The following is a 25,940-nucleotide window of genomic DNA, read 5'->3' on the forward strand; positions in this document are numbered from 1 at the left end:
TTATTGAATTTGCATAATGTGACTAGCTGGAGGTGGAGTGCCTCCCCATGGATGAAAGCTTAGAAACATTCCAAGTGGACAGACAGATGGACAGACTGAGGCTCTGCTTGGTTATGGCTGTTAATGCTATAAAAAACCAGACTAGCCAGAGATGCTCATGTTATTTCATTTCCCTAGGACTTGGAGGTTAAAGATTATTGGAAATTAGTTTCTTTTATATATGCTTCTCGGGCTCAATTTGGTCTTAAATGCTTAATTGCTTTCTTCTTCCCAGTTTTTTTAATTTTTTAAATTTTTTTATTTCTATCCAACTATGATCATAACAGATATTTGAATAATTTAAGTAGCATTCATTCATATGTGCATTCATATGTATATTCATTCATTCATTCATTCATTCATTTATTGGGAAGCCTACTGTGAATAATACAATCTCTGCTATTAAGGAGGCTAGAATTTAGTGAGGTAGACAAACCAATTATAATATTGTGTGTTAAGGGCTATAATAGATGCATGCACAGGGGGGCGATGAGAGCCCAGACGGAGGAGGGAGCCCAAGTCAGCCTGGAAGAGGAGGGTATGCAATTCTTTGTACCTAAGAGAAGTGATGAGCCACTTGCAGTCATTTATATATCCATGAAAACGTGATTGAGTGTCTTTTATTTGCCAGGTACTGTATTGTGTTAGGTATGGGGATACAAAGATGATCAAGGTAAGATTTTACCTCCAAGAAGTGCCTAGTTTGGTGGTGGAAGATAGACAAGTAAACCAGTAATTACCAAATACTGTGATGAGACTCAGCTCTGGGTGGGGTGCTTGGAGAAGAGTGAGAAGGAGACACATACCGTTGTTGGGGTGGAGGTGGTGAGGGCTTTACAGAGGCAGTGACCCTGAGCCAAGTCTGAGAAGGTTTTCCTGTGGAAGCCAGATCTACTTGGGTAGTTGAATTATGGGTAAGTGGTGGAAGGGCTCTGGATTTGGAGTCAGGGAACCTGGCTTCAGATAACCAGCTAGCTTTGTGATCTTGGCAAATCATTTAATCTTTTCTGAGCTTCGGTTTTCCATTCTGCGTAGTTCAAATCATGTATTTATTTAGCAAATATTTATTAAGTGCTAACTGTATGTGCTAAGCAATGTACCAGATGTTCAGGATATGCTGGTGAGTGGAATGAGGCGTGGTTTTTCATCCCAATGGACTGGTCTACTAGTAGTGTGGGGAGAGGGCTTTAGATTTTAATAAATTAATCTCTGCAAATATAATTGCAATCTCTGCTAAATGCCATGGAGGGTAAATCACTGTTGAGTCCTCCCTTTCCCTTACCTACCATATCTGATCTGTTAGCAGATCCTGCCGGCTCTCCTCTCTCATCACTTTCATCAGTTCCTCCCTCCTCAGCAACTCTTGCCTAGATTTGGCGGTGGCCTCTAACTCTTCTGCCTGCTTCTGGTCTTGGTGGTTTGTTCTAACACTTCATTCAGGGAGAGTGATCCTGTGGAACATAATCAGATCGTGCCATGCTTGCCTAAAATCTCCCAGTGACTTTCTACCTCAGTAAAAGCCCATGTCCTTACAGTGGCCTATATGCTCTACTGTAAACCTCCCTCCCCGGTTTCTGCTCATCTCCATCTTCCACACTGGCTTCATTACTGTTGCCGGAACATTCCTGACATGCTGCTTTCTCAGAGCTTCTCACTTGTTAGTCCTTCTGCCTGGAGTGCTCCTCCCTCAGGTATTCTCTCACTCCCATGCTTTCTTTGTCTGCTTTGCTCACTGTCACATTACCAGCACCTGGTTCCTAACAGGGTCTCCATAAATATGTGCTGAGTAACTGGATGGCTTAGGTGTACAGTCTAGCTGAAGGAGGTTTGTCGTTTCTGCTTGTGAGAATTAAACAGGCAACGTATAGAAAAGTGCTCTGTGAAAGGGCTGTACGTACGTAAATTGTCCTGCTATTGTTTCTAGAGCCTCTGTGGTTGTGCCAGAAGAAAAGATGGCAGATGTATACAACATTTTGCAGAGCATCCCCCAAAAACAGATTGAAGAAATGCAGAGACAGGTAAGAGGCCAAGCAGTAATTAAGGTCCTCTCTTTTCCTGAACCCCTCTAGTCACAAGGGCCAGTTACCCCCTCTGGTGGGGAATGCCCTACATTATGTCAACCTGCAGAAGAAAGGGGCACTTTCCTGCCTCCCTTTCTACATCTCTCTCCTGCTTTCTGACGCCCCTTTTCTCTGTGCTACCCTGAGACCCTCTAAAGCACTCCTCTGCAGTGTCCCTTCTCTGAGTATTGTATGTTCCAAAAATGATCTCGCCTCCCAATCCCGTATTTCTAGACTGGACTGATACCAACTAGAGGTGAGGTTATCAAGTTGAAGTAATTCCCAGATAGGTATAAAGGTTTAGCTACTAGATGCCGATAGCACACTCTCATCCCAAGTTGTGACAATCAAAACTATTTAGACATTGCCAAATGTCCCCCGCGAAACAAAATTGCTTTGATTGAGAGCCACTGTTCCATTGATAGTTATAGTCTCAGCTCTCTAAGGTTAGAGAGAGTTCTTTTGTTCTATAGGACCCTTTCCAGATTACTGTCTATCAGTTTAAAACTGACCTTGGCAGGAGTAGCTGAAAAAAATAGCATGCAGCTGGTTCTGGGAAGTTTTTACACTTTAGTGAATTCTCTTTGGGGAGGTCTCATTTGGATCTTTTTGTAAGACAGTCATAAACCCTCTTGCCTCAGTGGTTGATCCATAGAGCCTCTGGTTGGTATGCCAGAGGCTGAGGAGCCCAGTGATTTTTTTGCTGAGCAACTCAGAACAAGTTGAAGGAGCTGCATGGACAGTTGTAGCCAGCAGAGGTCTCCATCCACTTTTAAGTGACTCATTTTCCTTCTGTGTCAATGTTTCCAAGAAATCCTAAATCCTAAATGCCATGAGCTGCTCTGGTAGTTCACTTCGACATCGTCCTCAAAGCCCTTCTCCAGAAACTATTCTTTTATTGAGGAAAAAAGTGCTCAGCACAGGATTTTGCTATCCCTAGATGGGATAGAGCTATTGTTTCTGAGTTGACCCCAAGAATGGATTGGGATCTTGATGAAGGGATTGCAGCAACATTTTGCAACTTAGAGATCAGCATCAGAAAGGCTACCCTCTCATCAGTGATACAGTGGCCAAAGTCCTTATTGTGCCTTGGGAATTAGCCTGACAAGAAGAAATTACATGTTCCCCTTGACCTTAGATGTGATAGTAAAACAGCCATAATGTGAAATACAGGGCTAGAGCCTAAAGTAAGAGCTCTCAGTAAGGTGAGATTTTTAAAGAAAAGTACAACCAATGGCTCTGTTATCTAACCTGAAGGGCAACAAGAATGCATTGGACAGGCTAGGGGTAGCTTATTATTTGTTGTTGTTGTTGTAGTTTTGTGGGTAGGTTAAAAACCAGTCCCTTCAATTGGTAGAGGATAATAGTTAAAACAGTATCAATCAGCCTTCTATTGTGCTATGAGCTAAATTAACTAGTTGATTAATTTAATGAAACCCTAATTAAGTGTGGGTTTTTTTCAAGGGGAGATGATAGGAGTTAATAAAAAATCTGTGATCCTCAGTCTCAAAGGCCTAACAATCATCTTGTAGACATATGGGCGTGAGCACAAAGAAAGTTGAGGAGATGGTGCAGATTTTCCAAAGTATTATACATTAGGGGTCTGAAATAAAAGGAAGAAGATATGGGTAGGGATCGATTTATTGGAGAGGTGGCATTTGTGGAAGGCTTTAAAGATGGAGTGCCCATCAACCATCTTTTTCACGGTGGAAAGCAGGAAGAAGTGTGCAACTAAATATTTTTCTATAGTCAAAAGGAACATTCATATCCCCAGTCCTCCTTGAAGCACAATGAAAAAGAAAGCAATCGAGGATCTTGGAAGGCTGGATAGACACTAGACTGGATAGTTAGAAATGTTTGTGTAGATAGGGAGGAAGGTGTAAATGGATCCCTAGTTTTATCTGTTGAGTGGAGTTTCCAAACATTGTTTTATTGGTCAGTGGCTCCACCAGCAGTGACCTCTGACCTCAGCCACACTAGGAGGTGGAAGTCAGGAGCCTGCCTTGCCTTTGAACTCTTCTTTGTACTCAGTTGACTCGGAGGCTTTGGGGTGGCAGAGACATTCAGCAGCATCTTTCTTTCTCACCTTTAATGCTTAGGTACGTTAAAATATTAGTTTCTCTTCGGTGTATTGCACTGACTCAGTTTGCCTCTATATTTTCCTACCATGCATACCAACTATTTGGGCTGCAGAGGCATTCTTGAATATATAGTGGACTGATTAAGAACAACAACAACAAAAAAGCTTCTATTTAAGAAAATAAAACCCCGGGCATATGGTGCTATCACCTACCGGGAGGGAGTTAGGCCTGGAGGTGGTAAAGGAGAGAGCAGAACAGACTACAGGACAGCAAGTATGTGTGCACTTCATTCTCAGGAGCATCCCTAAAAGTAGGCTCTCATTTTATCTTGTTTATACATAATTTCAACACACTGAATTATCTGATTTCCATAGCCATAGTATAAAAATCACAAATTTGAAGGGGTGAAGGACTACAAGTGAGGGTCTCTGAGATGGCTCATCTGCCAGTCTGGCGTGAACTGAGAAGGTGGAAAAGCTATCTTAAAAATATATATCTTTCCTGGCCAGGATGGCTCAGCAGTTGAGCAATGACCCCAGGAACCAAGTCAGGGCACACGCTGGGGTTGCAGGTTCAATCCCCTGTGGGGGCACGTGCAGGAGGCAATTGATTGGTGGTATTCCTATCTCATTGATGCTTCTGTCTCTATCCCTCTCCCTTTTTCTCTAAAAAACAACGTTTAAAAAAATAGATCTCTGCACATTGGACATACTGCAGGCAGTTTTGCAGGCTTGACTCCATTACTATACTCGGGGTGTATCATTGTAAGATGGCAGAATTCTACAATTCAAGAAGTACATATTTGTTTGTGTTGCATATATTGGATTTCTGTCACCCAAATGATTTTCACCATCAGTTTGAACACTGAACATAGTTCTTTTCTTTCCCCCTGAAGCTGTTATTGATGTGGTATCTTAAAGTATAGGAAATACAGAAATTGATATTCCTTGTGATGCCCTTTAATTTTTAAGCAGAGATTTAAATTGTTTAGTATTCTATATAATAAAAGGCTAATATGCAAATAGACTGAACAGCAGAACAACCAAACAACTGGTTGCTATGATGTGCGCTGACCACCAGGGAGTGCATGCAGAACATGGTGAGCATTGACAGTAGACAGCAGAGTGTGGAACATGGCAGGTATTGGCAGTGGTGGGATGGTGGAGCAGGTGAGTGGGAGTGCCAGACCAAGGCTGGCTACCAGTCGCTGTCAGTCGGGCGAGCCTCTGGTGGTTACTGAAAATTCTTTCATACTGTGTACCTCAGTCCTACCTGGCTCTCGCATCTGCTGCCAGCTCTGGCCCCACTAGCACCCATAGCCGGTGCTGGAGCCACCACTTGCATCTGCCTCTTGTACCCACTGCCAGCACCCAGTGCTGGTCCCGATTGCTTGGTGCCATCAGCAGATGCAAGTGGCGGCTACCGCCCTGATTGGTGGCCCTGATTGCCCCTGAGGGCTTCTCAACCTATCCCTGCTCCTGAGGGGCGATTGGGGCAGCAGCTGCTGCTTGTACCTGATGATGGCACCGAATGATCAGGATTGGTGCTGGGTTCTGCAGCGGGTGCGAGTGGTGGCTCCAGTACTGGCTGCAGGTGGGAGCAGGGCTGGCACCATCACTGCATGGGAGCGGCAGCAGCAGGAGTGAGGCTGCTGGCAGAGAGAGGACTGGAGACAGCAGCAGGAGGGGCTGGGCAGGGGAGCAAAGAATGTGCCTAGACCCACCCCTGTGCCCACTGCAGCCTCATGGCCCACAGTTCCTTTCAAGGTGCACGAATTTGTGCACTGGGTTCCCAGTGTGTGTGTGTGTGTGTGTGTGTGTGTGTGTGTGTGTGTTTAAAAATATTGGCTCGTATTTTATAAAGTTTTCTATCTAAAATGTTTGTTCTTATTTTTTAAAAGTGTTTTTGTGATTCACTTAAAGGTATCTCACTACTCTTTAAACAGAGTAGTGAGATAGGCAGTTGGAAGAGTAAGATGAAGCTTTCATTGTGAAAAAAAAAAAAAAAAAAAACAGGATAAAGAGACGTAAAGTAATCCTCCCAAGACCACACAATATGTGAGGGACAGCCAGGGAGCCTAACCTATTTTGCTGCCCACAGAGTATTCAAAACATTGTGTGGTCAGGATTGAGACTGAAAATCAGGATGAACTTCCCAGTAATTCAGACTAACTGCTTATTAGATAGTCTTTTAAAAGTTATTACTTGAGACATTTAGATTGGACACATCCCTGGAAATATATAGTAAAGACTGTGGAAAAGATTTCACTTCTAATTTCCAGAATCAATATTGTAACGCCTGTCATTCTTATCCCCCCAACTGTGAAAATGAAAAATTTTTAACTGAACTCTCAAGGCTTTTAAAAAATGCCTAATATTCGTGCCTCCCTTTCTCCCCCATACTCCAGTCCCAACCTGCCACTCCAAGCCGTTTCCCAATCTCTGCTTTCATACTTGTCCTGAAGAAAGGTATTGGATTGCTTCCTCTTAAACAAAACACATTGACCCGATCCTGGAGTTCTTCCTGTGAGACAGACAACCATGGTTCTGATACAGAGTCTGCTCCGTGGCCAGTGGGAGAGCCGTGGGGCTGAGTGTACTCACTTCCTGGGATAGTTTGAATTTCATAAGACTTTTCCAAAGCACCGTGTGCTCTGTGTTTGAGTTTTTCTGAAGGTATAACTCCGCACTGTGGGGGATGCTGGCCCCTGTGTGTTACGGAAAGCAGGATAAAATAAGGACTCGTTTAATTGGAACTCTTAAGGAAGAGCATTTTTGAGTGTTTTAACTCCCCCCCTCCAACTTTAGTATTAAAAAAAAAACCTATTGGAAAAAGACTTTTGCCAAATATCTGATGGGAAGCCAAAAAAAGCATTTTAATAGACTGTCTGAAATTTATAGTACACCAGGGCCTGTAAATAAATTTTCTTGTCTTTAAGGTTTGGGCTGATTTGCAGTTATTTTGTATAGCTTCGGAGATTTAAATTCTCACAGGCCAGATGGAGGGACCATAAAGCTGCTTTCCTTGGCAACGTTGGCCTACCTTGTCCCTGGCAAACATGAATGAGTAGTCTATGGAACTTAGTCTGTAAATGCTCTCGTACCTTATTGTGATACCAGCTTTAATTGTTTTCGTGACTTTTCCTAGAGCAGCCCACCTAAATAGTCTCTAAATTTAAGATAAAGTCCTTAATTTCATAATGCGAACAAATCAAATATGTATCAAGCACCTGCTTTGTTCGTAGTTGCACAGGCATGTTGAGGGAGATTTTAAAAGGGGGATCCTGTCTTTAAGAAAGCCCTCAAGAGTGTTGGGACAGTACTTTCAACAAAATACATTGAAGGCCGGAAGGGCTGTGTAGTTACTTGTGGCAGGGGTGAGGGTGTCGGGGAGGGTAATGCTATGTTAGTGCACTGACCTGGGGTGGGGGTGGGGGTTGGCTTCTGTGAGAGACTCAGTAGGTGAGACGGAGCAGATGGGGGTTGGGGGGGACTTGGAATACCAGTAGGGAACTGAAAGAAATTCTCTGTAGAGAATTGAAAGAAAGGATAGTAATGACAAGTGAAGAGTAATGACAAGATGTGTGATGAAAGGGGAAAACAGTTTCAATCAAGTGGATTGAAAAAAAATATATATCAAAGAGTTGGAAGGGTCCTTAGAAAAGATTTAGCCCTTTCCTCATATTTTACAATCACAAGTAAGCCTTGGAGTTTAAGTAAACTTGGGCTGTCAGGGCCAGAGCTGAGCCGCTGGAACCCAGTCTGGTGATTCTTTCTTTCTTTCTTTTTCTTCATTGTCACTGCAGTGTTTTCCAAACTGAGGACCATGATTCATTAGTTGCTCATGAAGTTAAATCATTGGTTCAAGACTGGCATTTTATTTTTAAATAATGAAATATGATAGAAAGGAAAATACCATCATCTTACCTAGTAAGGGTAAATATTTCTTGAATCCTTTCAGTTATATATGTATATATGTAGGGAGCTGCATAATAAAATGTGTTTATGTGTTTCTTAGTGTGGTTCCTAGTCCAAAAAAGATTGAAAAATACTGGTAGTGGAAAGCTTTTGTGTTGGAAAAACCTGAGTTCATATCCTCAGCTGTGCTGTCTTACCAGTGTTGTGACTTTGGGCAAGTAACCTGACTGTTCCAAGCTTCAGTTTTTCTTCCCTCAGGCCCAGGACTAATGGTACTGTAGAGCAGTTGTATGGTTCAGTGAGTGACTTGCTTAAAGCATGGAGATTCGGATCTGTCTGCTCCAGGCTGGCAGTGATTTGGGAGTGCTCCGCCTGGGCCTGGGTTTGAATATTGGAAGAAGCCTCCTGGTATGGAGTTTGGGCTTCAGGAACCACAGTGAATTACCAGCGCAGATGTATTATGCATTTGCTTCTGGGCTTGGAAACTGGAAAGATAATTTATTCCTGTGGGTTCTGATACACTCTCTGCATCTTGACAAGGAGGTTCACCTCTGTTTTTCTGTTCGAATCAGAATTGCTTATTAAAATAAGTGGTTTTCTAGCTGGCCTTTAAAAAAATCCATTGGCACATTTGGATAAAGTACTATTACTTTTTCTCCTTTCCAGTGAGAAAAAATAAAATCTATTTTAAGGCTTTTCCCCCTCTTCTAATGTGTGTCTGCCAAATCATGATTTTTTCCCCAAGTTTTTAAAAAATGTATTTTTATTGATTTCAGAGAAGAAGAGAGAGGGAGAGAGAGAAACATCGATGATGAGATAGAGTCATTGATGGGCTTCCTCCTGCACGCCCTATACTGGGTGTCAAGCCCACAGCCCAGGCATATTCCCTGACCAATAATCGAACTGTGACCTCCTGGTTCATAGGTTGACACTCAACCATTGAGCCGTGCCGGCTGGTCCAAATCATGATTTTTGAATTAAAAATTTACAAAAGATAAACGTACAGAGAGAAGTTAAAACTAGAATTGACATTTTGGGTGCTGAGTAGTTGAATCAGAATTTACTGGGTCTGAGCTAAAAAAAAAGAAGAAGAAAAAGAAGGATTTTCATGTGAATTTAAGGTATCTTTTAGAATTAGCTCGTTGTCGTCTTCTACTGAAAGGAGAGCGAGTTCTTCTATATGATCCTCCTGTGCTCTCTTCTTCCCTTCCTTCTCCTCCTCCTACTTCTGCCTCCCTGCCCCCTCTCCTTTCTGGCCAGCTCCATCCCATATTTGAAATCCCTCTGGAGAGCAGAGAAGAGAGCCTCATCCCAGATGATTTGAGCCAGGGGTTAAAACACTGCCATAAATCTGCAGCTCATTTTAATGCCACTGTTAAAACAGTGTGAGCGGCTGGTTTCCGTGGCCCCTGCCCTCTCTCTTTATGGGCTTCTTTGGCTCTTCTTTTTAAAGAGGCCCCGCGGAGTAATTTTAAAGTTCTTATCAGTTTGCTGACAGCTATATGGGCCTTTCTGCCGAGTCCAGGAGCTCAGGCAGGCGTGTGAAACTTCTGATATTAAAATTGGAGAAAAATGCCAGGCAGAAGGGACTGGGTGGTGCAACCTTGATTTGGAGGTAAAAGACTAGCCAGATCATTAACCTTTGCAGGTCTGGATCTTTGCCATTGTGGGATTCATTGCTTTTGGTTGGCAGGGGCAGGGCAGTAAGGGTCAGGCAAGGGAGGATTTCGCGAGGGCTTTTATATTTGTCCTGATTAGAAGTGCCGTTCTGTTGACAGTTGGTGCTTTTGAGCTCCAGCAAGTGAGCTGGGCAGCCCTGAAGAGTTAGGGGAGCCAGGTTTAAATGTATTTTTTCCCTAAAGGCCACCGGACTGGCTAGACCTCTGCACGCCTGTCTTCGCCAGCTCCAGCTTGTTGTCTCTGTGTCCACAACATCACTTATCAAATTTAAAGGGACTTTCATCAGGCTGCTTTGCTGCCCTTTTAGACCCGTTAGCTAACCCCCAGTAATCCTCGCAGAGTGCTCCCTGGAAACGCCAGGCCCTCTGTAAATGTCAGCCTGCCATGCTTGGCCCTCTCCCCTCCCTCCCTGAGAAGTGGACTGGAATCCGCTCCTCCCTCTCCCCTACCACTCTTCCTTTCTTTCTTTGCTGGAAAGCTCCTGCAGCAGACAGCTGAGGGGAAGGAAAAACCATTACCTGGATCTAGGCCAGCAGCGTGATGGGAGCTTCAAAATCTGGCATCTCCTGACCAGAATGTTTTTCCAGGCATTTCAGAGAGTGCATCCTTACCCTCCTCCTTTCGGCTTTCCAGCCTGGCTTTCCAAGGGGGTGGGGTGGGAGGGAAGTGCCCTCACGACGGGCTTCGTATCTGCCTGTCCTTTTCCTCCTCACTACAGCTTTTTAGGAAGGGGTTAGTACAGATAAGCAAATTCCAATGGATATATATTTTCAACTGTTCTGTCCCGTTTGGCACAAACCCATTACTTTTCTTTTTTTCAAATAGTTTTGGACACGAGCAGTTTTGCAAGTGTGTTCAATTTAAAATAGCCATTTAGCCGAAACTGGTTTGGCTTAGTGGATGGAGCATCGGCCTGCGGACTCAAGGGTCCCGGGTTCGATTCCGGTCGGGGGCATGTGCCTTGGTTGCGGGTATATCCCCGGTAGGGGGTGTGCAAGAGGCAGCTGATCGATGCTTCTCTCATCGATGTTTCTGACTTTCTATCCCGCTCCCTTCCTCTCTGTAAAAAATCAATAAAATATATATATTTTAAAAATAGCCATTTAGCTTGAGGTTGGGGCAAAAAGCAAGGAGTTTTTGTAGTAAGTGAAATTATAGCACTGTTGATGTAGGATTGATGATTTTCATTGAGCAAACAATAAAAAAAAATACTGATTTGTTTTATTACTTGTGTAGCTCCTGAGGGGAGAGTAATTAGGTATAAAAACCTAACAAGCAATAAAACAAAATAAGGCCCCAAACTCCAAAGCTAGAACTGCTTTTTTATACATTGCTGGGGACTCAATTCATACCCTGTAATTACTAAGAAGTTTAGTGAACTGGGTGCTATTGTTTATGGTATAATTTTAACAAATTTATACAAATATTTAATAAATAAATATCTTGGAGGTTCTCAATAAATATGATTATGATTATTCTTCAGTACACAGCCTTTTCAAGGGTCAGGGTAGATGCTTCATTGGGCATTGGTTAGCTTCTCTCTAAAGAAAACCATGGGTTAACCCCTCGTGAGTTCCAAATATGGGGTGTTGCTTTAAAAAATGGCCTCTGTAATAAAAGTATTAAGTATTAACTTGCAGCCTGTATAAGACTTGTCTAACTCTTTGGGGCTGGTTTCCCATAGGGGGGTATTTGTGAAGCATTTCTGAGAAATAATTACTCCCTACAGGAAAAGTAATTCAGACTTTGTGAATTCATTATATACCTACTCAGAAAAATATCTGGGTTTGTTTATAAAACAGTAACTTATAAATTATCAAGTGTTGATATGTTCGGTAAAGAATTCATTGTTTCAAATCTTCAGTAAGGGTTAAACTGATCTGTAGGATTTCTGCCTTCATTTACAAATATTATAATAATATATATGATTAGAGGCCCAATGCACGAAATTTGTGCCAGGGGCTTGGCCCTCGCAACCAGGGCAGCTTGCCTGGGCTTCATCCGGAAGGTCGTCTGGAAGGATGTTTGGCTGTCCAGTCAAATTAGCATATTACCTCTTTTATTATTATAGATTATATATTTATATATTCAGTCTCCCACAGCATTGCAGAGGTTGAGAGAATTTGGAGTTGCTTAATTATTTTTGTTATGGCATAATTTTCAGTTTTATAATAACATTATCTTATAATTCTGTGCTACTGTTCTTGAGAATGTATGACAATAATCATGTATTCATTTATTTTCACTTAAAGACCATTAAGCCCTGGCCACTGTGGATCAGTTGGTTGGGCATAGTCCTGTGCACCAAAAGTGCCGGTTCAATTCCCGGTCAGTGTACGTGCCTGTATTCCAGGCTCGATCCCCAGTAGGGGGCATGCAGAAGGCAGCCAATTAATGTTTCACTCTCACATCGATGCTTCTCTCTCTCCCTCTCCCTTCCTCTCTCTTTAGATATCAATAAAAAAAAATCTAAAAAAAATAAAGATCAGGGTTGGTACGGAAGTAGCTTCACAGAAAATAATTTCTGATAGTACAGATATCTCTCTTCTTGTAACTTATAAGAGGTAATTAAATATAACTTAATTTGTTATATTTAAATGTGTACTTCCCATTTTATTAAGGAATTTAATGGTAGGGAAGCAGTTCACTTGTTATCTTTCAGATTCTAATACTTTTTACTAAAATAAGAAAGTGTTTTCTTATCAGGTATTTGAAGTCCATATATGTAGTGAAGTGTTTTTAACTTTAGGTTGTTTTGACCAGGTCTTGATCTTCTAAATATGTCATTTGTGTTCTAGGAAAAGCTTGCAGTTTTTGGTTTCAGCTGCAGACTGAGGGCTGAGCTCTGCAGTGAGGCATTTTGGCATTTAATGTGAACGACTGAAGGTGGTGGCAGACTGAAGGGTCAGAATAACATCCCGAGGGATTGAGCACAGTGCGAGGGAACAGCGGACCTGACTGTACTCCGTTTGGCTAAGAATAACCACAAATCGGTGTTCTCCCAAACCTCTTGCCTAGCAGGTTGTAGTAACTTTACGTATGACATAAAGCAAGCATAATCTTTGGAAATCTTTTTGGTATAACTTACAGATGGGAAACCATGGAAGAAGAAGATTTCAACTGTCTTAATTAGCTACCATAGCTGTTTTTAACTGAGATGAAGTGGGGGATCAGAATTCCCTGGGGGATTTTCAAACTTCATACATCTCTCTCACTGTCACTCAAATTTCTAAATGCTTTCTGGGTTAGGAGGTGGGGGTGTGGATTTCTCTCTAGAATCTCTGCCATGATGAACCTGAGTTACTCTTATTTGTGGGTGTATTGTCAGCCTTCAGGTGAAAAAAGGGGGGAGGGATTGAGAACCTCTGACCTAGCATGTGTAGCTATTTCAAGCTTCTCCGTCTGTTCAAAGTCCCAATTTTGGGAACTTACCTTGGGGTTTCTACTCAGAATCAAAAGGAGAGCGCACACTGATGACACTTAATCAGAAGGTGGGGCTTTCCGGCAGCAAACGGCTGGTAGAGGATTCCTGTGTGGCTGTCAGGGGAGAAGTGACACTGTTCTCAATTTCTCCTTCCCTGAGAATACATAGGGACAGTGAAGGCCTCTCATGAGCTGACTGCTGAGTTAGTGTCCCCAGCCAATGCAAAACCTGCCAGAGAAATCTTCGCTTCTCTGGAAGCGTTACAACACGGGCAACAAGTAGAGGAGAGAACGCCACCCTAACGTGGCGTGACATGATCACAGCTCTGGGGAATGACATAAGTTTCCAAGCTCTGTCTTCTTCGTCCCCTCACAGATTGTGTTTGTGTGTGTATCTTAATTAAAAGAGGCAGGCCTTTCAAGTGGGCCTGGTTGGAGGGAGGCTTGTTTTAGATTTGCCTTCTCTAATCAAACAAACCAATGCTTGCTTTCTCCGGGTTTTAACATAGCAAACATGGGAAATCTCACCCCAGGCAGATTCCTTTGCAACGAGTTGACCCAAGTTCTGCTCTTATTTATTTATTTTTGATGACAGATCCTGATTAAAGGTTTCCAATCCACCTCTCAGCTCTTTCATGGGAGCAGTCAGGAGAGAGCTGGCCAGCTGCTAATCACTACCCTGGCTCCCTGGCCGGACCTAGGGAACAGTGGGACCCAGAGGTGCGGGTAACTCAGAAATCTGGACATGGCAGACCTGAGTCCCCCGTCTCTTAGCTGAGAAGGTTTGACCGGGCACCGTTTTATTGGTCAGTGACTCCTGCTTTAGTAACCTTTCACCCCTATGGTCCTTGGTGTTGCAAGCCACTGGCCTGCCTTGCCTTTGAACTCCTCACGGCTCCTGCCACCTCAAAGGCTCCCAGTCAGAGGCTCCTGTTTTGCTTGGGATCTCTCCTCACAGCAGGATGTCAGCAGTTGGGAAAACTGATCCATCCTTAGAACATTGACATATCTGAAGGCGATACCCCTGAGACTCGAAACCTATGGCTTTCTATTTCAGGAGCTGTCCGTCATATGTCAGGAAACATGATTCAGTCTCCCCCTTTTCCTCCTTGGTCCCTTCTTGTTTCCCGTAGGACAGGAGATCATAACCTGGGAGCATTCCCTACGAGTATTCACAGGGTCCTCCCCTACCTTCAGGCTCTTTCACCCACTTTCATTCTGGCTTGCCCCAAATAGCATGCATTTTTTAAAGAATTTTCCTTTTACGTAGGACTGAAACATGAAAATTATGTTCATCCTTAGTGCCTGGAAGTATAGTTATAAAGATGACATACTGAAAAATTAATGGGGTTTACATGTTCCAACCTAGTGCTTGCATTTCAGAGGAGCCCTATTGTAAGGTAGCCCTGCAGTGCTGAAACCGGTTTGGCTTAGTGGTAGAGCATCGGTCTGTGGACTGAAGGGTTCCAGGTTCGATTCCGGTCAAGGGCATGTACATTGGTTGTGGGCACATCCCTGGTCGGGGGTGTGCAGGAGGCAGCTGGTCGATATTTCTCTCTCATCGACGTTTCTAGCTCTATCTCCCTTCCTCTCTGTAAAATATCAATAAAATATATTAAAAAAAAAAAAAGATAGCCCTGCAGTACTTTCACTGTCTTCTTGATTCCATTCTACTTTTTGGGAAAATTAACATCTTGCAAGAAGACAGAAATATCATGGACTGCCCTCCCACATCTGCTTGGCTTCCTGCCTATGGAACAGGAGTGAGAGCTTTAGTATTGAGAGGGAAACCCAGGGACCCACGGATGTTAGATGACTTCAATATAGCTTCTCTGGCAAGAAATCAAACTTCTCCTTCCAAGAATATTGATAGCGAATGCCTCTTCTACTCATGACGCCTTTAGCTTAGAAAGGGAGCAAATGATCTCCGTGGAGGTCTGCTGCTTTTCTGGAGTTCAAATAGAATATTACTGAAATCTTTTGTAAAAGGACACGCTGGCAAGGTCTTTTCCTGCCTCTGAGCAAAGGTTGAGTTTTTAGCAGGTATCCAGGTTTCAGAAGAGCCAGGACTGATTTTTGCCACCGTCTTGCTTTGTGGTCATGAGCTTAAATTTTCCAGTTGGCACAGGGAAGGGGGAATCAACATTTCTCCTGTGTCTGGTGCTGTACTGGGAGCTTCCTCATGGAAATCTGATGAGCTACTCATTATTCTCATTTTTATAAAAGAGGAAAGCGAAAGTTAGAGGTTAATTGATGGCCTGAGGTTACAAAGTTTATGCAGCCGACTTGGGGATTAGGAAGAATTTGTGGCATGTGATTAAAAAGTATGAAGTTTATTTATAATGCTCTATTTTCCTTTGTTTAGAGCACCTTTTGAACTTCTTATTATCATCTACACTATTTATTAAATGCTCATGTTTGGTAAGACACTGTACATGGTTCAGAACTGTACAAACCATGGTCCTTGTACTCAAGCAGCCAGCAATCTTGAAGAGAGAGATATGCAATGTCACTAATGTCTGTATTAGTTTGCTAGGGGTGCAGCACAAAACATCATAGACTGTGTGACTTAAGCAACAGAAATTTATTTTCTCACAATTCTAGAGGCTGGAAGTCCTAGATAAAGATGTCAGCAGGGCTGGCTGCTCCTGAGCCCTTTCTAGTTGGCTTGCTGATGGCCATCCTTTTGCTGCCTCTCTGCATGTCATTCCTCTGGGCATGAGTACCCCAGGGACTCTCTGTGCGTCCAGGCATCCGCCTCTCATAAGGACAGCTGTAAGTTGGATCAGGGTCCACTCTGCAACTTTATTTTAACTTAATTACCTCTTTAAAGCCCAATATTCAACTATAGTCAAATTCTGGGGTACAAAGGGTTAGGGCTCCAACATATAAATTTTGAGAGGTCACAGTTCATCTCATACCAATGTGCATATAAGGTACAAGAGCCAAAGTCAATAGGTGTCCTTTAGTGGCTCAATTGAGGTTAAGAGGGGATTACTGTGGAATCAACTTCTGAGGTCTTTTTTCTTAACCCCACTTTCAGCTTCTAGGTATGAGCAGTAACAATAATGTGCATCCAGAACAGTGGGTGAGGAGGAATAGGTAAAGAACAATTTTAAAAATATATATTTTTATTGATTTCAGAGAGGAAGGGAAAAGGGGAGAGAGATAGAAACATCAATGATGAGAGAAAAATCATTGAACTCCTGCCTCCTGCTCGCCCCCCCCCCCCCTACTAGGGATTGAGCCTGCAACCTGGGCGTGTGCCCTTGAGCAGAATTGAACTTGGGACCCTTCAGTCTGCAGTCTGATGCTCTATCAAAACAATAATAAAAACTGAGCGAGGGCAAATGCTCAGATTTTACATTGTTTTGTTTTGTTGGAAAGGTTCTTAGCAGTAAGATTTTTTTTCATTGAAATTGAAATATCACAATTCATGTTTTAATTACAGAGAGGGAAAGTTAAAAGTATAGGAATATGAACCAGATGGAGAGCTTTCGGACTTTAAAAATGCTTTAGAATTCAAAAAAGATTTAATAATGCAGAAAGCCTCTTTTTGTGATAAAGATGATTCTTCATTCTTAAGCTTGTGTCATTCAAGATTGATTTGAGGGCAGGCGAAACGGAGCATAGTAAAAGAAAAAGATATATAAAAATATTGTACTTCTTTTTCTAACGAGATTATTAACTTAGTCTATAACCATACATGTCTACTGTTTATACATCATCTGGATCAAACCACACCAACACGCACCCCAACTTATACATGTACTGCTGGGCCTCACCTAGTCCCATGTTCTAGTTCTTTCTCTGTTTCCTTTCTCTGATGATAACTCAGGGTTCTAAACTCTTTATAGGAATCAAGCATGTAATCTGATGCCATCTGAATTGTAAAGAGCTTGTAAATACGTACTGACCCTTAGAAAAAACACCTAGTCTGATTAAAAACTAATGAACTTAAGCAAGCACACTGTTTTGCCCTTAGAAAGTATTGCCATAGACTTCATCATTTAGACTTTTTTCTCACATTTTTGGGATGACTAAGGAATATATGATGTAGTGTAGCCATTTTCTTTGATAAGTATAAGTGGAACTAACTGCATATTAAATTTTTAATCACTTGCCATAAATATAAATGCTGTGACTGGAGGTGAGCAGAGAAAAGCTTTGCTTCTAAGTGGCTGAAATGTGCTTATATATGAACCTTTGAGAATTTTCCCACCAGCGCTGTTTCAGAATAGTGTTTGGGTACTGGTCCATGTACTTGCTTGTTTTCCTAACCTTTGCATGACTCAGTTTGGTATGTAAGAATGAGATCCTTTCCCTATACAAAGGGAAAGTTGTGTCTTCAGCCGTTCTTTTGGGATAGGATTGCCCTGATGTTGAGAGTTCTTCAGAAATTCTTGAGACAGTACTAGGGAGACATGGCCTGGAAAACCATGTAAAAATGTCTTCATCGAAGTGCCAGGAGAAGGAGGAAATGAAGAGGTGGCTATCAAAATGCTAGGCATGGAGAAAGTTAGATTTAAAGAGGTAAATGCCATGTAGCCAGCCAAGAGACAAGGTTTTGAGCAAGTTCTTAAAGTTCTGAGAAGGATGAGAAAGAGAAAAATTCATTTAGTGTGGTTCAGTCATAACATTTGTTACTATAAGGTGATTTTTTTTCCTTTTCATTTCCTATGTGCCAACTGAATAAAGACTATTTTAAACAAGACAAAAAAACAACAAATCTGTAGATTCTAAATTCTAGTGTATTTTTAGAAGGCTGGTAATGTGGGAACGAGGTAAAAATAAAATTGAGACGGAATCCTAGGAGATACTAATCCCTAGTAAGAATCACTGGGCTCTATATGAGATCCTGGGAGAAGAGCAAAACCATGCTCACTAAGGTGTGATACTTTGGATCTTGCACTTGCATTTAAAAGTGTTCTCAGCTCTCCCTCTGAGCAGCATAGCTTAAAATAGAGACTCTACTGGGTAAGTCACATCTAGTCCTGCATTGTTGCTGCTGCTGGGAAAATGAGTGGTGACATTGACAAGGGCATTCAACCTTAACCCATGCCAGTTTTCCAAGACACTTGAGCCTTACTCTTGAGGGGCTGCAGGACACCAGTGGACACCAGTGTAAAGAAGCCGTGAGAACCCACAGAAACCCACTACCCTAAATCTGTAGTGTTTATGGGCCAATTTCTTGAATCTTTGCCCTTCAGTGGGGGCTAGTAAATTGTTAGTTTGGCTGGGAAGGTAAGTTCCACCCCCTAAAACATCAGGGAGTAGAGAATACATCCTGATTTTTGTGTTAAAATTGTCAGATGAGTTAGCAAAGGGGTGATGGATGATGGGGAGGCAGCTGACGTCTATCCAAAAGACTAAGAATAATCTGGACTGTGAGAAGTTGGGGTAATACTAATTGGTGTGTGTGTGTGTGTGTGTGTGTGTGTGTGTGTGTATGTGTGTGTTGTGTGTATAATCTTACTAGGTATTGCTGGGATGTGAGAGTTTGGTTTTTTGTTTTATTTATTTTAAAAAGTATTTTGTAGCTGGTTACTTTATACATTTTTACTTTTAGTACTGGCATGTTTTTAGCTGATTCTCAAGGTTTCTTAAGAGCAAATCTATGGAAAGCTCTAGGGTTTATTTTCATATTTCTTTTTTCTCTGTTATCTTATTATACTAATTTTTTTTAGATTTATTTCATTCTTTTCCAAATTACAAAATTGAACACCAAATTTTTGTACAGTAATGCGGAGTACATCGGAGTAATTTAAAGTATTAGATTAAAAGCATTGAAATTTCAGAAATATTTGAGGTTTCAGCATATTTCACATCTAATATTTTTAATAAAAATTGGCTATATGCTTTTTCTCTTTTATTTTATTTATTTATTTATTAAAAATATATTTTATTGATTTTTTACAGAGAAGAAGAGAGAGGGATAGAGAGTTAGAAACATTGATGAGAGAGAATCATCGATCAGTTGCCTCCTGCACACCCCCTATTGGGGATGTGCCCGCAACCAAGGTACATGCCCTTGCCTGGAATCGAATCCGGGACCTTTCAGTCCTCAGGCCAACGCTCTATCCAGTGAGCCAAACTGGTCCCGGCTGCTTTTTCTCTTTTAAGTAGATGAGGTATGTTATCAGGCTTCAACTTAATGCTTAAGGCAAATATCAGATTATCAATTTTAGTGAAATTATTAGTGAAGAAAGAAATTTTTTAATACTTTCTATCACCCATAGATCCCCAGAGATTTAAGGATTTTAATAGAATGCCATGCTGTATGTAAATAGACTAGGTTGAAAAATTTAGAAGATTCAATGAATTCAACTTCATGGTTTTTATTCCTTTCAAAATACATTAAATATAGTGTGCTAGCCCTATATAGTGTTGTTTGGCTAGTGGATAGAGTGTCGGTCCATGGACTGAAGGGTCCTGGGTTCAATTCTGGGCAAGAGCACATACCTGGGTTATGGGCTTGATCCCCAGTAGGGGATTTGCAGGAGGTAGCCAATCAATGATTCTCTCTCATCATTGATGTTTCTACCTCTCTCTCCCTCTCCCTTCCTCTCTGAAATCAATAACAAATGTATTTTAAAAATAGTGTGCTAATTTTTTTAGTACTCCTTCCTCTAGGAGATGGAGCTTAATTATGTTCACCTTGAATTTGGACTGAACATGGTGACATGAATAAAATATGGAATGGGAACAGTAGTAACTTTATAATGGAGAAACCTCACAGACCCCATCTTAACCAGGTGACCAAGGTTAACTTCACCTGTAATAAGTCATATTGATATCAGATATCTCCTAATATGATGTGAAGAGAAGGACATATCACCTCTGTAGTATTCTCTAATATCCATAACCTCTAATAGTTAGAAAACATCAAATCAATCCAAACTGAGGGACAGTCTACAAAATTCCTGACCATTTCTAGTCAAAAGTGTCCAGGTGATGAAAGATGAGGAGAGACTGAGAAACTGTCACAGATTGGAGGAGACTGAGCAGACATGGCAACTAAATTCAACGTGTCATCCTGGGTCAGAGTTCACAAAAAAGCCCTTAGAAGACAAGTCCAAGGTTTAGTTAACTTCTTAGTTTTGATGATTATACCATGGTGATACAAGATGCTAACATTGGGGGCACCTCAGGCTGAGGGGGGTCTGGGGGCTGCCTATACTACAATTGCACCTGTCCTCTAAGTCTAAAATTATTCAAAATAAAAAGTTTAAAAAGAAAGCAATTACAACTTTTCATGGTAAAGAAGTAAACAAAAATATTTATACCTACCAAAAATTGTGAAATGAACTCTGTTTACTGTTTTGTGAACAGATGTCTGTGGTTTTGGGTGAAATTCCATTGAGTGTGATATGTGTATGTTCCTCAAGTGCCGTGTTCAAGTGATGGAGATGATGGGGCTGGAAACACTGTCCTGGAGGATGGCTAAGGGCCTGGCGAGGCATCACAGACTGTTGGGGAGAACACATGGAGAGGGCAGATAAAACAGCTTCGTGAGGAAGGAGAGAGAAAAGGCACAGTCGTGTTTTATGTAGTAAGGTATTTTAAATGTAACTAAATTAACAAAATAAAAGTTTTAAGGAAAAAAATGGTGTACTGATAAATCCCAGGTATCATTTTATGTTTCAGAAAATCCCTTTTTATTTTAAAGAAGGCGACTTCTATTATTGTTTATTGAATCCTTGCGTAAAGGTGTATCAAATATTTGTGAACTTCTCCTCCAGAAAATCTGGTCACATGGGCACTGGACAGTTTTGTAAAACTTTCAGCATAGGAGAAGTGCCTCTGAGTGTTTTTTTTTTTTTTTAATTGTTTGTTTGTTTATTTATTTATTTATTTATATTGTTTAAAGCAGTGGTTCTCAACCTTTTTAATGCCACGACTCTTTAATACAATTCCTCATGCTGTGGTGACCCCAACCATAAAATTATTTTTGTTGCTACTTCATAACTGTAATTTTGCTACTGTTAATGAATCATAATGTAAATATCTGTGTTTTCCGATGGTCTTAGGTGATGTTGCTAGCGAAGGAACTGTGTTAAAGGGTCACGGCATTAGAAAATTAGAAAGGTTGAGAACCACTGGTTTAAAGCATTACATATAGTAGTACATATATCTCCTTCCACCGCCCCGCATTGACCTTCCCCCAGCCTCCCCTACCCCCGTCACATGCCCTCATCTCCCCCCCACCCCCAGTGTCTTGTGTCCATTGGTTGTGCTTATGTGCATGCATACGAGTCCTTTGGTTGATCTCCCTCACCCCCCCCCAACACTCCCCAGCCTCCCCGCTGTAATTTGACAGACTGCTCGTTGCTTTACTGCCCCTACATCTATCTTTTTGTTCATTCTGAGTGGTTTTGTGGCTATTCTTTCCCCTAATTTTAAGTAAGTTGTCATCTAACTCTTACGTGTATAAAATGGAGTAAGCAAAAGAAGAAACAAAAACGGTTTTGCCTGTGGTCATGCTCAGCTAGAAATCAGGACGCTTGGAAAGTTACTCCTGAAGGGAAGAGCATGAGCTCCCTGCTCCTGCATCAGGGCTCACCCTACAGCACGGAGGATGGACACCCGCCCGCTGCCAGGAAGCCTCGGACAGGCAGGGATGCTCGCGGTTCCATTTGTCACAGCAAACAAAGGAAAGGACGTAAGGCGCCTTTCGTACATGTGTTTGGAAAGACTTGGATCCCTTTGGAAGTTTCAGATTCATCTTCAGACACAGCTTTGAAAAATTAATCCATGAGGTGTGGAAATATTTTCCAGCCCTTCGCCTGAAACAAATGGTTCTGTCAGTGTGAGTGTGTTAAGAGAAAATTTCCTATAGCTCACATCTCTTGAATTTCCTAGTTGCGCAGAGGCAGAGTACTTTTGCAACTTTAATGGTGCAGCTGTGTTTCTTTTTAAGGTTTTTGAGGGAGATGGTGAAGGTTTCATTTCGTTTCCATCTCTCTACTGAAAATCCCCACCTAGTCATGTAAGTTGCTTACCTTTTGCACTAGATTCTTTAGCTTACTACTAATAATTATTTTAAAGTCTCTGTCAGATAGGTCTACATTTTGGTCCTCTTTGGGTCTGGTTCTTTAGACAGCTTTATATTATGGTGGTGGGTTGTTTACTCTTGTTTTTTGTAAATTTTGGTTGAATGATGGACACTCTCTGTAGAGAAACAGGAGGCTGAGGTAAATGTCATGTCCAGAAACGGACGCACCATTTCTCTCAGGCCATGCATGCAGGAGGCTGACTCCCTCTGGTCATTGGGCTCGGTTTGGGTTTTGCTGTTGCTAGACTTCCCTTCAGCACATCACACACTCAGATGCCTCCAGCAGTCAGCTGCTGCTACTGTGTATTATATTGGGCCGCAGTATTGAGGTTTTTCTCAGACTTCCCACCTCACCCTGTGCCCCCGAGGAGGCCTTCCCCCTCAGCGGGAGACTTTCACTGCTTGTGAGAGGTGCTGACTCTTGATGGGGGCAGTAGGGTTCTCCCTACCCCCGGCCCAGCCCCAGTCTCAGGCAGGCCCATTTGTGGGCCTTCTCAGAGTTCCTGCTGCTTCCGCCTGAGGCAGCTGTCTGCTGCAGGAATCTTGGGCTGGAGAGTGCCCTGCCCCTCTCTTAGTGGGAGCTGACCTCTGCGTGGTGTCAGTGCAGGATCCTGACCCAAGTAAGTTTTCTTGCTTGTCTTCGAGGGACCGGTGGCTTTTGCTTCTGCTCCCACAGGGCATGTAGCCTTGTTTGGGATTGCTGGTGGGAGTGTAGCCTGCCCCAGCACGGCAATGGGCTGCTGTGGCTTCCTCAGTGCAAGGCTTGGGTGTAGCTCATAGGAGCTGTGGCTTCAACCCTCCCCAGTGGCAGGCTGCCTTTCCATCCTCTCCCAGAGGCAGTGCCTCTGTGGCTGACATTTGGTTGGGAGCATTTTGTGCTCCTTCCCCAGCAGTTGAAAGCCTTTGTTTTGGATAAGAAAAAGTCCAAGAAATGGGCAGGGATTTTAGTTGTGTGCTGTTCAGGACTCTCTTTGGGTTCCTTCCCTTTCGCAGTCTTTCTCAAAAACACCCCTTAGGGTATAACTTGTGCTGAAACCGGTTTGGCTCAGTGGATAGAGCATCGGCCTGCAGACTGAAAGGTCCCAGGTTCGATTCCCGTAAAAGGCGTGTACCTTGGTTGTGGGCACATCCCCAGTAGGGGTGTGCAAGAGGCAACTGATTGATGATTCTCTCTCATCGATGTTTCTAACTCTCTATCCCTCTTTCTTCCTCTCTGTAAAAAAAATCAATAAAATATATATTTTAAAAAAGAATATAACTTGTAAATAAATGCGACTACCCTGTGTTTGGAGCTTCCACATTGTTTTACTAGCCCACAATCAGTTTTAAGAATTCATTACAATTTTAGTTGACTTCTTTGGCTACTTTCATGGTAGCCACCTCTCCCTTCTGTACTCTGCCAAAGCTGAAATCATGTGTCCCATCTCTCCTGGAAGAGCTCGTCACCTGACATTTTGTTTTTCTCCCTCAAATATATGTCCCTCATCTTTCATCTTTTAAAATTCTGCATACAAGATGCAGTCATTATTATTAAATGATTATTTGCCCCTATGCAGTCATTATTATTAAATGATTATTTGCCCCTTTAACTTTATGGGTTGGAACTTAGAAGATTTGGAAAGTTCTGTGAGTTGCCTGTGCCTTCTTGTGCCTATGAGGCAGTATTGTTGGGTGGGTTTGTTCTTCCAACAAACATTTGACTGGCTCCTCTTCGACAGGCACTGTGCTAGAGGCTGGGAACTCAGAGTGAGCAAAGCTAGATGCATTCCCACGCCCATAACTTCTGCAGAAGTACTGTCCTCTTCCTTGAAAGCTCAGAGAGTTGGCTACAAAGCACATGTTATTGGTTGCTGTACTTGTCATTATAAAGTTCTGTCACACTCCTATTTGATGTATTTTTATTATTTCTAACTCTATTGTCTGACTAGTTGGATTTCTTGAGATCCCATTCTGTCTTTTCCTTTTCCCATCTCCCAAACAAAAAGTGTTGAAGTCATTCTAATGTAAGTGATGAAGACCCTAAGAGGACAGGATGGATGTAAGGAGAGAGCTAACGTTTTCTGATTGTCTGTTTTGCACTAGAACTTCAAAGAAAAGGAGCTTCATAAACCTCATCTCATCAGTCATCAAAGCTTCATGAGATAGGCATTAGGAACTTCATCTTACAGATTTCAAACTTGAAATTGTGCAAGATGCTTATAGCCATGGCTCTTCCTATTATACTGCGCTGGCTTCCTTTAAACTTGGATTATTGCTTTAGCTTTATGGAATTGAAAATTGGAGACATTAAGTACATTTAACTGATGTATAAACTAAAGTAGTAATTTCAATTTAAGGTACCTATTTGCTTATGGTCCTTTTAAGTTGGCCTAATCCTTGTCCTAAAGGATTATTATTCTCATGTTTGAAAGGATTCTAGGAACTTTATAATTTATATACTTTGGAATATGCATGTTTTATAAAATTATGGTGGTATTTGCTTAATGAAGAAAGGTTAAACACTTTGTCCACAGTTATGTTGGTATGCCCAGTTCACATGTGACTTAACTTTTTAACTGGGTAGCTCCCAGTAGGGGTGTCGAACTCAATCAGAGAAGGGGCCAAAATCTAAAATCCAGCCTAAATCACGGGCCGAATGGTTTACTGAACAGTCATAAACTGTCATTGTGATGGAAACGCAGCGGAGTGCAGTGATGACAGCGCGGTGCGGGCCACATTGCAAGGCCTGGCGGGACGGATTTGGCCCGCGGGCCTTGTGTTTGACACATGTGGGGGTGACTGGGGCTTTTGCACAGCTGTAAAGAATCCCTCTTTTAAACTTTACAGATAGAGATAAATGCGGCTCATGTTTTAGAGGAGAAAACCCCCCAAACATAAGGTTTTGCATTTGGGTATGGCCAGGATAGCTGCAGACTTCTTTCTCTCTACCGACAAGTGGCTGCCATTGCGTTCTGGAGGGGCTGTAAATTATAATGCTTCTAAACACTTCAAGGTGTTACAGAGGTCCTGCAGAAACAATTAAGCCTGACAAGTTCACTTATCCTCAGGCTGAAACACTTGAGCTATGATTATTGGCAAAGCTTGCTTCCGTAGAGTGACTTGCCATTTGGTGTACAGAAGGAGATGATTTGAGACATCTTAAATGAGAAGCTCTGTCCTACAGTTGTGCCTTTGGCTGGTATTCTAGATGGATTTGTTATCAAGTCATTGTTCCCTATAAATCCCAAAGGCTGCTGTCTCCACTGTGATTAAATATGAACATAAAGCTTTGAAATTCTTAAGTTTGAGCATGTTTTAATTTGAATATGATTTAAAATAAAAGAACATATGATGATGGACCCTTCTTGATAGAAAGGAAAGTAAATTTTAGGATGGGTGTGTTTGTGTGGGGGCTCATGCTTCTTAGTGCATTTTTATACCTCTCAGTTTCTTGAAAAAGAACTATTGTATTTCCTAAAATTTACCATGTGCTAATACTATGAATTCTCTGGAATGGAATAGGGAAAGGTCTGAGTTTAGAGTTAGAGTTAAGATTCATGGATTTTAGTTGTGACTCTGACACATAACATCTTTGTATCTCACATATGAAATGAAACTTGTACGTATGTGTTCTGAATAAGGGACAAGCTGGTTATAAGAGCAGAGGTGATCATGGATACAAAAGAGCTTTGCAGCAGGTAAAACA

At 42.0% G+C, this 25,940-nt stretch overlaps 1 protein-coding gene across 4 annotated transcripts in view; it reads left to right on the top strand.

The window, feature by feature from the left end:
* The window catches only part of EXT2 (exostosin glycosyltransferase 2), a 107,363-nt gene that overhangs the window by 19,472 nt on the left and 61,951 nt on the right, over nucleotides 1-25,940 (top strand). For all 4 annotated transcript variants that reach the window (XM_045578014.1, XM_045578015.1, XM_036426283.2 and 1 more), the window contains one exon: nucleotides 1,964-2,057. In XM_045578014.1, the coding sequence (XP_045433970.1) occupies nucleotides 1,964-2,057 (94 nt within the window). The remainder of the gene's footprint in view (nucleotides 1-1,963; nucleotides 2,058-25,940) is intronic.

This window comes from Pipistrellus kuhlii, unplaced genomic scaffold (genome assembly GCF_014108245.1).
Source record: "Pipistrellus kuhlii isolate mPipKuh1 unplaced genomic scaffold, mPipKuh1.p scaffold_m20_p_9, whole genome shotgun sequence".
NCBI classification, from domain to species: Eukaryota; Metazoa; Chordata; class Mammalia; order Chiroptera; family Vespertilionidae; genus Pipistrellus; species Pipistrellus kuhlii.